The sequence below is a fragment of the Pongo pygmaeus genome, chromosome 1, assembly GCF_028885625.2.
Source record: "Pongo pygmaeus isolate AG05252 chromosome 1, NHGRI_mPonPyg2-v2.0_pri, whole genome shotgun sequence".
NCBI lineage: Eukaryota > Metazoa > Chordata > Mammalia > Primates > Hominidae > Pongo > Pongo pygmaeus.
In genome coordinates this window covers 16,101,490-16,115,065 of record NC_072373.2, presented here as the reverse complement: position 1 = coordinate 16,115,065, position 13,576 = coordinate 16,101,490, and the positions used below count along the sequence as shown (strand labels likewise).

General features: G+C 41.7%; 1 protein-coding gene across 3 annotated transcripts in view; it reads right to left on the bottom strand.

The window, feature by feature from the left end:
- The window catches only part of PCNX2 (pecanex 2), a 319,512-nt gene that overhangs the window by 199,215 nt on the left and 106,721 nt on the right, over positions 1-13,576 (bottom strand). For all 3 annotated transcript variants that reach the window (XM_063671047.1, XM_054479339.2, XM_063671060.1), the window contains one exon: positions 903-1,012. In XM_063671047.1, coding sequence (XP_063527117.1) covers positions 903-1,012 — 110 coding nt within the window. The remainder of the gene's footprint in view (positions 1-902; positions 1,013-13,576) is intronic.

Sequence of the window (13,576 nt, the reverse complement as noted above, 5' to 3'; positions counted from 1 at the left end):
AGGTCCTCCATCTCTGCTAGCCCACTAGGGCTTCATCTTCACAATGAGCAGCAGAAAGGGAACACTGTACTAATACAATTGACACTAAAAATTGTGTGAACCATGTTTAACTTTTCTTTCCCCCATTTTTCATGCCTTTCACACTGCTGCACCTAATAGCCTAAAATTATGGTGTCTCTGGTCCTCAGTTATGGTTATCTTAAATCAAAATCTTTCATAAATTTAAAAAATTACATAAGATGCTACTGTCAATATCTTAAACTCACTGTGGCATCACATGAAAGATTTCCAGTGCCAGAGTACACGTTACCAAAGACAAAGATATGATTAAAGGGAAGATTGTAATGTATACTTTCACATTACTAAGGATTACATTAAATACATTTTAACACTTTGGTGCAAATTTCACTTTAAATCCAGAGGACGCTGGCCAGATTGACAGCAACAACAACAAAACAATAAAATCAAACAAAATCTTTCTTTTCAGAAGTGCTGGTTTAGTCTCCCCAGGGTAACTGCCTAGAGTAAAGGCAGGGATGTAGCTTAATGGATCTAGAGAGGGTATTGTTGAGGAGGTAGCTTCTCACCCAACTCACCCAAGGGGAAGTCCCAACAAGGCATGGGAGCTATCGGCCATCTGTTCCTGCCACTGTGCATTTTACTCCAAAATCAAAAGAGCAAAACTAAAATGTTTGCTAGATGTTCACTTTTAATTGTTATTAGTTTCTGGCTGGTCCTGTATTTCTCCTTCCCTCCTCTAGTGAGTGACCAGCTAGTTTAATAATGAAAGTCAAATCACAATGGGCAGTGAATTGCTGTCTCCCCATCTCAGTCAGGGTACAAAGCTGCGGGAACTATGCCCCCAGCTCAGTGATGAGAGAGCACAGGCATAGACCACTCACATGAGTACAGATGGGTCACTGCTCTGCCGGCTCAGATGGTAGGAAAGGGCGACCAAGAGGCCACAGAAGGCTGAAAACAGTGCCGGGATGTGTTGCATGCTCCATGGTTCCTAAACAAAAGATTTCAGTTAGCCAAGTCACTCCATGGCTGCGTGAATAGCAGGATCTCTATCAGACATTTAGAAATATCCCCAAGGTCCAGCTGGCTGGATGAGTTATTCCCGTGATCGTTCCTGCCCATGGACATACAAGCATCTGGTGGGCACACAAAAAACTCACCTGTTGGTTTACAAACATTGATTTTGATAAGGAACTTTTTGACTAATTGTACATACTTATAAGAATAAAACTGAATCTTTCCTGAAATTAAGCTTAGAATTTTCTATAGAATGTAATATTAAACATGTGTCACTCCTCTGAATTCAATATATTAACAATTATAATAATTGTATTTCTCAGTTTATTAATTGATGGTCTAAATGGCATAAGAAATGTAAAAATGACATGAGATTAAATAGACTAACGAACTGAAAACTTGAAAAAGATTGTAGAAAGTAGAAAAGTTCCTCTTCAAAGCTCGTCTTGGTTTAAAAATAAAATAATAGACACTAGGAACAATAGCTTCTTACTCTAAAGCCTCCTATCAACTATCAGTTCTTACACTTTAGCCCAGTTAGTTGCTTTGGCTTACTCAGGCATCTCTGGACAGGCCCAGGCAAGTCTTAGCTCATAGCTTATGCCCCTTCCCTATTTGGAAATATTATTGCTTCCTTAAACCTTTCATGAGCAACTTCCTCTTCTTCTTTGTTCTCCCTTGCACTTACCTATTTAGGAAAGTGTTAAGCTATTAGCAAATAGGTTATCTGTTTAAGACTGTGAGGTCCAGCTCCAGCCAATGGATGCCGGACACAGCAGTTAAGGATGACCCAAATGCGTAAGGGATAAATATGTCTGCTTTTCCTTTGTTCAAGCTTGCTCTTGCCATTGTTCCATCTGCGTAGAGCACCCTTTCCGCAGAAAGTAAAAATGGCCTTGCTGAGAGAATTAAATTTATGTTCGAGTGCTATTTCTTTGCGGCACCAGGGAACAAGCATTTCTAACAAAGATTAAAGATAGTGACCTGAGGAAAGAGCAAAGTTATTTGAAATGAAAAGAGGCACTTCAGGTTTAATTTGATAGAAGCACAGATGTCAGTTATCAACACATTGTACTCAGCCTGGCAGAGCAGAACACGGGAAATACATGTTACCACCCCAACCAGTGTGGTGGCCTGGGACTCCAGCTCCTCTCCCACACACACCTGCTGCTCCCACCAACACAAACATGTCTCTCATACACCAAGAAGAAAACGTCTACATATTTAACCTTCTCAATCACCATCAGCAGAATCACTGATGCCTTCTGAAAGCTGAATTTAGTCAAGAACTTAAATACTTTTCTCTCAAGATTTTTTTTTAAGATGGGTTAATTGTGCTTAAATGAAATCTATAAATGAATGAGTCAAGTGTGCTTAGCAGTTGTCCACTGTAACTGCTAAAATAGGCTGGAAAAGCAAATGATACACTGGATAGAGCAAGTGATTTTATTTTTACATGCTTCATTTTCCTAGAAATTAAAATGTATTTTTTTATCTTCCCCATTGTGGAAGCCTAAACGCCCAAGAGCAGTACCTGGAAAGCAAATTGCAGGGAGCTGACTCTCCCTGAGGCTGCTGAGCTGCATGGCTACAAAGTAAGGAAGTAAGACTCACTGCCTCCAGACGCACTCTCCACACAGCTCCCCACACCAGGACGCCCTGCATGCCTCTCAGATCAGCTTCCCCGAGGGTGGGGTGCCTTTTCCAGCACTCTAAGGTACCATGTCTGCATTTATTATTTTTCTAATTCTGTGCAGATGTCTTCCCCACCAATTTTGTTGAAAAACTCAAACCCAGTGATGAGGCATCCTGCATGGACCTCTTCTTTCTTTGGAGTTTTCATCAGTAACGCCTTCCCTTCCAGTATCCAAGGGAGAGGTGTACTTCCTCCTTCCCTGAGCCCAGCTCTCCCCTCACACTAGGATGTCCTACTCTCTTTTCATTGGTCCCCTCTGCCCTGCCTATAAAAATGCTTAAGTTGCTGACTTTTTTTTTTTTTGAGCTGGAGTCACTCTCTATCACCCAGGCTAGAGTGCAGTCATACAATCTCGGCTCACTGCAACCTCCACCTCCCGGGTTCAAGCAATTCTCATATCGCAGCTTCCCGAGTAGCTGGGATTACAGGCACACACCACCACACCCAGCTAATTTTTTATTATAGTAGAGACAGGGTTTCACCATGTTGGTCAGACTGGTTTCGAACTCCTGACTTCAGGTGATCTGCCTGCCTCGGCCTCGCAAAGTGCTGGGATTACAGGGTGAGCCACCATACCCGGCCAGTTGCTGACATCTTTAACAAATAAAAAAAAGTCCTCCTTCCCCTTGATCCAGTTGCCCTTGAAAGCTACTGTACTCTCTTAGTCTGTTCGGGCTGATATAAGAAAATATCACAGACTGGGTGGCTTATAAACCACAGAAATTTATTTCTCACAGTTCTGGGGGCTGAAAGCCCAAGGTCAAGGTGCAGAAAGGAGAAGGTTTGTTGCCTGGGGAGGCCCTGCTTCCTGATTCTTAGATGATGCCTTTTTGTTGTGTCTTCACATGGTAGGAGATGCAAGAGAGCACTCTAGGGCCTCTTTTACAAGGACACTAATCTGATTCATGAGGACTCCTCCCTCAATACCTGTAATCACCTCACAAAGCCCTCGCCTCCAATACCATTACATTGGGGATTAGGTTTCAACATGAATTTTGGGGGACACATTCAGTCTACAGCATACACTATCCCTCTTTTTTCTTTCAGTGCCATCTCAGCCTTTTGAAGTTCTGAGCTCCACATTTCACTCCTGGTCATCAGTGAATGACTCAGTAGTCTCAGTCAAGCCGGGTACCTCCCATGAGTGGAGGTCCTACCATGAGCTGTGTGACACTGGCTAAGTTACTAGACATCTCTGACCATTGGGTTCCTCTTCTTTAACAAGGGAAAACAATACCTACTCAATGGTTGTTGTGAGGGTGCCTTTCTGTAACCCAGGTGATTTAAGTTTTTGACATGGGAGGGGTCAGTGCAGCCCCCACTTGATGATGGACACCTGAGAGCTGTTTCTTTCCCACTGTCTCCACAGTCTCCTGATCCTTGTGTGCCATCAATACACCTTTTCAATGCTGCTCTGATCTGCTTCTTCTTTCCATTCCACTCTGTCTGTTTAAGGCCTCCACTGTCTTGTCCCAGGACTACTGTTAATGCTTCCTAATGGGGACTCACCCTTCAGTATCCACACCCTACCCCACCCCACAGATCCCACACTCTATCCTTTGTATAGTGACAGAGTGGTTCTCCTCTCCAAAAGGCTAATCGGATCGTTTGTGCCCTTCACTCAGTATCTTTCAATGATTCCTCATTACCAACCAAATGAAATCTACTCCACAGGCAGATGCATAAGCCCACCTTTTCAGCATCCTTCCTCACATTTGGGATACGCACAGCAGCAAAACCCGAAAGATGAATTGCTCCCTGCCCTCCTGCCTTTGCCCACATGGTTCCATCTGCACAGAGGGCTCTTCTGCCCTGACTCCATTCCATTCCATTCCATTCCATTCCATTCCCCTCTACCTGGTGAACTCCTACCCATGCTTCAGTGCCCAGTATAAGAAGTTCCACCTGCTCAGTGCTGTCTCCTCTTGACTTCCCAGGCAGAACGGAATCCTCCTCCTCTGTGCATCAAAATCACCTTTAAACATCTCTAGGGTAGCATTTAAAGTGTCTCCTTTGTTTATCAGGGGCATAGCTGGGCTCTGCCCCTCAGCAGAGAGCACCTGCCCACGGGAGTTGCACATACACATCTGCTAAGTCACAAGGACAGAGTAGCTCTTCAGCATGTTTCACTGAATTAATGGTGGAAACACTTTTACTATGTTGTTTTATTATGTTTGGTATGAAAACGACCTGCAATAAGACTTGTTAGCTCGAACTCGAAGGCAGCTGGCAACTTTATCCATGTTAGAAAAGACATTCTGGGGCAATCTGATGGCACAAGCCCCTTCAAGATGCTACCGGCAACACCATCCCTGAAGCAGCATCTCATATGTGTCCATGACACCTTAGGCACCTCTCAGTGAGTCCCACCGTTTACTTGTCTGCCTTCACATTAGACACTGGACTCCCTAACAAAGGGCAGCCTTGCATGTTTCTTTCCCAGACACTGGACTCCCCAACAAAGGGCAGCCTTGCATCTTTCTTTCCCCGGTACCTGACACAAATGTTAGCACCCTGACATATCCTTGCGAGAATGACTACAAGGTTTCAGCTTTCATAATGACTCATGTGGACAAGAATTTTCAGCAAGAAAAGAAGATGAAGGAATTGAGTAGTTTACATCAAATGTGGATCAGGCAGTGAAATGCTGTGGAAGTGATGAGATTATCAGATAAAAGGCAATCTTTGGACTATGTGCTTCTCATTATTCCTTCAAACAGTAGCCCCAGCAACAGGAAAGTTATTCTGAAACTTGAGTTTTATGCTTTCCTAAGAGTCCACGCATCAAACATTCATTCATTCCTACAATGTGCTGGGTACCCAGAAGCATAACCATGAACAGGACAGAGAGAGTCTTGGAAAGGAAAGACACATGGGTAACTGCAGTCAAGTATGACAGATGAGGGGACAATGAGCTGCTCACAGAACACCCGAGGGGCTACACAGCAGGAAGCAGAAGCTCACATGAGTCAAAGGAATGGCATTTAAGTGGATCCCTGCACACAAATGCAGAACGTGGTCCTTCCACTGCAGGGGCTTCTGGAAGAGCCAAGCAGGGCAGATAGGGCTGGCTCTTCCATCCTTACATCGACTTCACCCTGCTCTGTCCATCCACCTAGGGCTTCTCTTATTTCATTTCATACTTGACCGTTACACAATAAACACAAAATGTTTTCCAAAGGAGAAGAACCTGCTAACTTCTATTTCTTGTCATTGATTCATCTGCACTAACCAGCGCTGTGTATTTAATTCATGATTTTGTGAAGGTGCAACCTTTTCTCTCACATGTAGCCCATTCATATGCAGACGCTGGAAGAAATTCCTATGAGGAATGAGTAACTAAGACCCTAGAAATAATTCTCATGACATGGATCAGAGAAAAGGTCAAGGGAACAAGTGTTGGCAGAAGTTGGTTCCAGGCTCACTCACCATTGAAATGAATTGTTCTGTGGAAGGCACTTAACTTCTCGGTGGTGCAGCTTCCTATTCTGTAAAAAGGGGATGACGACACCTTTCTTATGAGATTTAAAACAGCCTTGTCCCCAGCAAAGTTGAATGTCAGTGTTAGTTTTTCATTAATTGGAAAAGAAAGGGTACCCATGATGGATGGTCTTTGCTGACAATAAATTAAGTCCAGGCTCTAAATATATTTTGATAATTGAGTTTACCTACTTTTATTCTCTCAATATTCCTTGCCTAAATCTCCTCTCATTTTCTCTCTACTTCAATATTTAATCAAACATTTCCAACAAAAACACCAAGGACAGCTGTTACACTCCTGGTTTCTGTCCTATATTAGTAGAAGTCTGTATTCATTCTTCCATTACATATGATTTCTTTTAAGGATAACTAATAGCTTCAGTGTAAATTGTTGAACAGGAGTAAATGGCAATGTGGCCACAGGGGCAGGAAGAAGGATGTTTATGTCCTTCAACAAGAAAAAGCAAAGTGATGCCAGCGGGGCACACTTATTCTTCCAAGAAAAGGGTGGGATACAAAGTGTTAAGGAGTCCATATTCCAGGTGCTAATTTTCATGTTTTCTTGCCCAACCTCAAACTTCCACACAACTCTTTCTCAGAAAAAAAAACTGACCTTCCCTGAGTTTTGACACATGGTAACAAAGCGAACCACCTGGATCTTCTGAGGCTCTCTCCTGGAAACACCCTCATTCTCCAGGTTAACTGTTCACTTTTTCAACTGATGCAGATGTATACATACATAAACACACACACACACACACACACACACACACACACACCCCTCAGATTGGAGGTTGATTTCTCAAGGAAACAAGGACAAGAGAGATTACTTGATTATCAACATCACGGGTTATCCCTTCATGTGCAGACTGCCATTTTCCAAAACCCACTATCTTCAAGGAAAATTACTTTAGAGTCGGAAGGAACTTCATAACTGAGATGGTCTCACCTCAAGTTATTGATCAAGCAAGGAGACAGGAAGAAAGAGACTTGCCCAAGGTGGTAAGACCAGTACCAGCCTCCGCAGCCCTGAATTCAGTGCTCCATGTACCCCACCACCTTAAATGTGTATATAGCTAACTGTGAAAAATATGTAGACATCTCACCGCTTTTCATTTTAAAAAAAGGTTAGGATGTTTTAATAATCACTGTAACTTACAAGTTCCCAGCATTACAGGCTGTTTCATCCATTTATGCATCCATCCACGCAACAGTGTTTGGAAATCTATTGAGCTACCTGCCTATTTCAGTGCTTGTTGCCTATTTCAGTGCTTGTTGAAACACATGTAGAGCAACGGCTCAGAGGAAGAAAGGATCAATTTTATAAAGATTTAAAATTTACAAATGTATATCTAAAGATATAAAGATTTTGGAAAGAGATAAAGTTTTAAATGGTCTATTGCCCACAGATAATGAAGCATTTATCATGTGACAGTTTGCTTCAAAATTAACATCTCTAATTGCTCTGAGACACATCTCATGGGCCTCAAAATTGGGAATGATAAGGATTGATGAGTGCTGGTTTCATAAAACTCCCACAGGTTTTGAAATATTTTTATGAGGTAGTAATAAAACTGTCTAATAGTCCTGCAATTCTGTGGTAGATTTCACATACATTTGGGAATTATCTGACGAGAATGCATAGGGCAGTTCGGCTTTGTACAAAAGCACACTCTGAACACAGTCTGAATTCCAGCATTTTTTTTCTTAGAAATTTTAGACACCTCTTATGTTGGAATTTATGGGACAGACTAACTGAGGGTTTGGCTATAAAGTGAATATCAACTGGCCAAATTCTCACTTTGCTATGCCTTTCATATCAGGTTTAAATACTTTCTTTTTAAAGAAACTGATTTTTTTATTGCATTAAACATAGGGGCATTTTTGAGATTGAGGTTTTTATACATCCTAAAATAAGAACGAGATTGTACCATTTTGACTCTGTATAAGCCCTATTTCTAGGTCTATTTTTGACATGAATCCCATCTTTAAGTAAAAGGAGCCCTGGGCCCATAAAGTTCTCGAAATTTAGTAGGGAAAGATGTGTCACCCAGTCCCTGAACTGTGCTCTCTCTTCTTACTTCACACACGGCCTGCGGAGTGTCATGTGGCTGGCACGTGTGGGTGTGCAATGGACACCTTCTAGGCTCTGGCATCCCCCAACCCCTAGAGTGCACCCCTGTAGCAGCTCTTGTCCATATTCCTCATGAACCTTGAACACCCCAGGAGGGGCTCCCCCAGTGCCTCGCACTGACCCTAAATTATAGGTCAATATGTGTCCCATAAATAAATGAACAATTATGTGAACACATATGGCAAGTCAGACTTCACTATCTGCCAGGAGCAGATTCTTCTTATTTCATACTGTTTTTTCATTTTGGTGAAAAACATGATATGTTTATGAATCAAGACAGTATTTCACTTTTAGAGATAGGTACTGAAGAAAAATGAGATTGTTAGCTGGCAAGACAGAATAACGGGTCCCATGTATCCAAGTCTATCTATATCTACATGGATAAATATACAGAGATGCACACACACACACACAAATACGTGTACTTCAGGGAAAACATTAACATTTACTTTCCTTCTCATTGCCCTTTTGCAAGTTATCTGTAATTATTCAATCCAAGATTTTTTATAGCATACCTTTTATGTGACACACTAATAGGACATAAAAAGAAGCATATATAAACCAGTTTGTGACTTCAAGGAGCAATGAAAAGTATGTACAAGCAAGAAGAAACACAGCAACAGCTCCCATGCATTCGGCAGCGACTACCTGACTTGCTGCTTAACATTGACGACCGCACGTAGTTTTTAAAACACATTGAAGGTAAAAGTATTGCCCATTTTACACACAAGGAAACAGGCTTTTACTTTACTAGTTATTGTGGTAAGTATCTATATTTTTCACATAGAATTAATTACATAGAGAAAAAAACAAGGATAGAATGAACATCAATAGGATAATGTTGTCCTCAGGATTCTGGAAGAGAGAAGATAAACTTTGGCTGCTGTCACTGAAACAAGTTTTGTCTTCCATCACTACTAGGGTCATGACAGCTCAAACTCTGGGCCTAGAACGCTGTTTTCACCTACCCTCTCCTCTCTGTATCCCTCACTCCCCATCAGTCACTACGTTTTCTGGATTTGATCCCAGCATGCTCTCGGGGCTTACTACCAAAACCCCCAAGTCCAAATCTTACTTCACTCAACAATTGTAATTCCACTTTGAACAACTTCTGAGCTATCAATATTCTTCCTGTTTTTTCCCCAACTCAGTGTCAGCTCACACCGTCAAGCTTGAGGGTCATAATAATCCAGCAGTAACTAGGTTTGAGGGTCAATTCTATTTTTTTGCTGACCAGGAAGGGAAGCATGGCAGAAAGCACGGGCTGGCTGCCTGAGATCGGTTTCCCCTTCATCCTCAGCAGCAGATACTTCCTTGCAATTTGTTCAGACAGCCAAAAGACTTATTATTCCTGGTCTCTTGCAGCTAGAAATGATACAATTCTAGCCATAAAATATAATGTGAAGTCTGATATAAGTAAAAGTGAGTTAAAACTTAGGTTTTACTTTCAAATTTATTACTTTTTTTTTTTTTTTCTTTTATTATTATTATTATTATACTTTAGGTTTTATGGTACATGTGCGCAATGTGCAGGTAACTTACATATGTATACATGTGCCATGCTGGTGCGCTGCACCCACCAACTCGTCATCTAGCATTAGGTATATCTCCCAATGCTATCCCTCCCCCACCCCCCACCCCACAACAGTCCCCAGAGTGTGATGTTCCCCTTCCTGTGTCCATGTGTTCTCATTGTTCAATTCCCACCTATGAGTGAGAACATGCGGTGTTTGGTTTTTTGTTCTTGCGATAGTTTACTGAGAATGATGATTTCCAATTTCATCCATGTCCCTACAAAGGACGTGAACTCATCATTTTTTATGGCTGCATAGTATTCCATGGTGTATATGTGCCACATTTTCTTAATCCAGTCTATCATTGTTGGACATTTGGGTTGGTTCCAAGTCTTTGCTATTGTGAATAATGCCGCAATAAACATACGTGTGCATGTGTCTTTATAGCAGCATGATTTATAGTCCTTTGGGTATATACCCAGTAATGGGATGGCTGGGTCAAATGGAATTTCTAGTTCTAGATCCCTGAGGAATCGCCACACTGACTTCCACAAGGGTTGAACTAGTTTACAGTCCCACCAACAGTGTAAAAGTGTTCCTATTTCTCCACATCCTCTCCAGCACCTGTTGTTTCCTGACTTTTTAATGATTGCCATTTTAACTGGTGTGAGATGGTATCTCATTGTGGTTTTGATTTGCATTTCTCTGATGGCCAGTGATGGTGAGCATTTTTTCATGTGTTTTTTGGCTGCATAAATGTCTTCTTTTGAGAAGTGTCTGTTCATGTCCTTTGCCCACTTTTTGATGGGGTTGTTTGTTTTTTTCTTGTAAATTTGTTGGAGTTCATTGTAGATTCTGGATATTAGCCCTTTGTCAGATGAGTAGGTTGCGAAAATTTTCTCCCATTTTGTAGGTTGCCTGTTCACTCTGATGGTAGTTTCTTTTGCTGTGCAGAAGCTCTTTAGTTTAATTAGATCCCATTTGTCAATTTTGGCTTTTGTTGCCATTGCTTTTGGTGTTTTAGACATGAAGTCCTTGCCCATGCCTATGTCCTGAATGGTAATGCCTAGGTTTTCTTCTAGGGTTTTTATGGTTTTAGGTCTAACATTTAAGTCTTTAATCCATCTTGAATTGATTTTTGTATAAGGTGTAAGGAAGGGATCCAGTTTCAGCTTTCTACATATGGCTAGCCAGTTTTCCCAGCACCATTTATTAAATAGGGAATCCTTTCCCCATTTCTTGTTTTTGTCAGATTTGTCAAAGATCAGATACATGATTATCTCAATAGATGCAGAAAAGGCCTTTGACAAAATTCAACAACCCTTCATGCTAAAAACTCTCAATAAATTAGGAATTGATGGGACGTATCTCAAAATAATAAGAGCTATTTATGACAAACCCACAGCCAATATCATACTGAATGGGCAAAAACTGGAAGCATTCCCTTTGAAAACTGGCACAAGACAGGGATGCCCTCTCTCACCACTTCTATTCAACATAGTGTTGGAAGTTCTGGCCAGGGCAATTAGGCAGGAGAAGGAAATCAAGGGTATTCAATTAGGAAAAGAGGAAGTCAAATTGTCCCTGTTTGCAGATGACATGATAGTATATCTAGAAAACCCCATTGTCTCAGCCCAAAATCTCCTTAAGCTGATAAGCAACTTCAGCAAAGTCTCAGGATACAAAATCAATGTGCAAAAATCACAAGCATTCTTATACATCAATAACAGACAAACAGAGAGCCAAATCATGAGTGAACTCCCATTCACAATTGCTTCAAAGAGAATAAAATACCTAGGAATCCAACTTACAAGGGATGTGAAAGACCTCTTCAAGGAGAACTACAAACCACTGCTCAAGGAAATAAAAGAGGATACAAACAAATGGAAGAACATTCCATGCTCATGGGTAGGAAGAATCAATATCATGAAAATGGCCATCCTTCCCAAGGTAATTTACAGATTCAATGCCATCCCCATCAAGCTACCAATGACTTTCTTCACAGAATTGGAAAAAACTACTTTAAAGTTCATATGGAACCAAAAAAGAGCCCGCATCGCCAAGTCAATCCTAAGCCAAAAGAACAAAGCTGGAGGCATCACACTACCTGACTTCAAACTATACTACAAGGCTACAGTAACCAAAACAGCATGGTACTGGTACCAAAACAGAGATATAGATCAATGGAACAGAACAGAGCCGTCAGAAATAATGCCACATATCTTCAAATTTATTACTATTAGCATTATTAACATTGTGGTTACAGTCATCATAACCACCAATTATTTATGCTAAGAATAGTTATCATTGGTATTAGCTTTCTATTGCCGTGTGACAAATTACCACAAACTTAGCAGTTTAAAATAACACAAATGTATGATCTCACAGTTTCCTAGGTCAGGTGCTTGAGCAGAGTGTGGCTGGGTCCTCTGCCCAGGGTCTCCTAGATGAAATGTCAGTGTTGGCTGGATCTCTCATCTTATCTCACACTCGGGGTCCTCTTCCACGCTCACTGGTGGTGGGCAGAGCTCAGTTCCCCCTGGCTGTCGGATTGCAGTCCCCGTTTCCTGGATGGCTGTCCACTGGGACCTGTTCTAGCTCCTAGAGGCCTTTGCTCCAGGTCTTTGCCATGTTGCTACCTCCATGAGCAGTTAATAACCTGGCTGTTTACTTCTTCTAGGCCAGTAAGGGAGGGTCTCTACTGCTTTTTCTATCCCTGCCCTCTGGACCCCCTTTTAAAGGGCTCTTCTGATTAGGTCAGACCCATTCAGAATAATCTCCCTTTTTAGGTCAGACCCACTCAGAGTAATCTCCCTTTTCTTGAGACAGAGTCTTGCTCTGTCTCCCAGGCTGGAGTGCAGTGGTGTGATCTCGGCTCACTGCAACCTCTGCCTCCCGGGTTCAAGTGATTTTCCCGCCTCAACCTCCCAAGGAGCTAGGATTACAGGTGCAAGCCACCATGCCCAACTAATTTTTGTATTTTTAGTAGAGACAGGGTTTCACCATGTTGGTCAGGCTGGTCTCGAACTCCTGACCTCATGATCCACCCGCCTCAGCCTCCCAAAGTGCTGGGATTACAGGCATGAGCCACCGCACCGGGCAATCTCCCTTTTAAGTTAAATTTTAATTTAAGTTAAAGTTACCTGATTAGGGACCATAACTACATCTGTGAAATCCCTTCAAGTTTGCCAGATAATGTAACCTAATCACAGGAGTGACATCCCACCCCCTTCACAGGTCCTGCCCACATTCAAGGGGAGGAAATTGTACAAGGCATGTACGCCAGGGGATAGAAGTCTTGGCGCCATCTTAGAATTCAACCTCCCACACCACTTAACAGGAACCTTTAGCCAGGCACTTTATAGACATTATTGATTTGATTTTATTTGCTTACAACACCCACATGCGGTAGGTACTACTAATCCATTTTACAATGGAAAAAACAATGTGAATTAGTCATGTACCCTCAGGCAAATAAGCATTCTGTGTTTCAGGTTCACCACTGGAAAACAGGAATGTTGATATCTTCCTTATCGATTATATGGAGATATAGTAAGAAGCAAATGAGAAGACACTTGGGAAATTATTTTGTAGATTAAAGAACCATTGATCTGCAACTATCTTATATGCCGTGAATTGTTCTTTCAACTAGACAAATATATTTATACTTCAAGTGTGGTAGTGAGGATGGCACAAAAGGAAGACTGAAAAGAC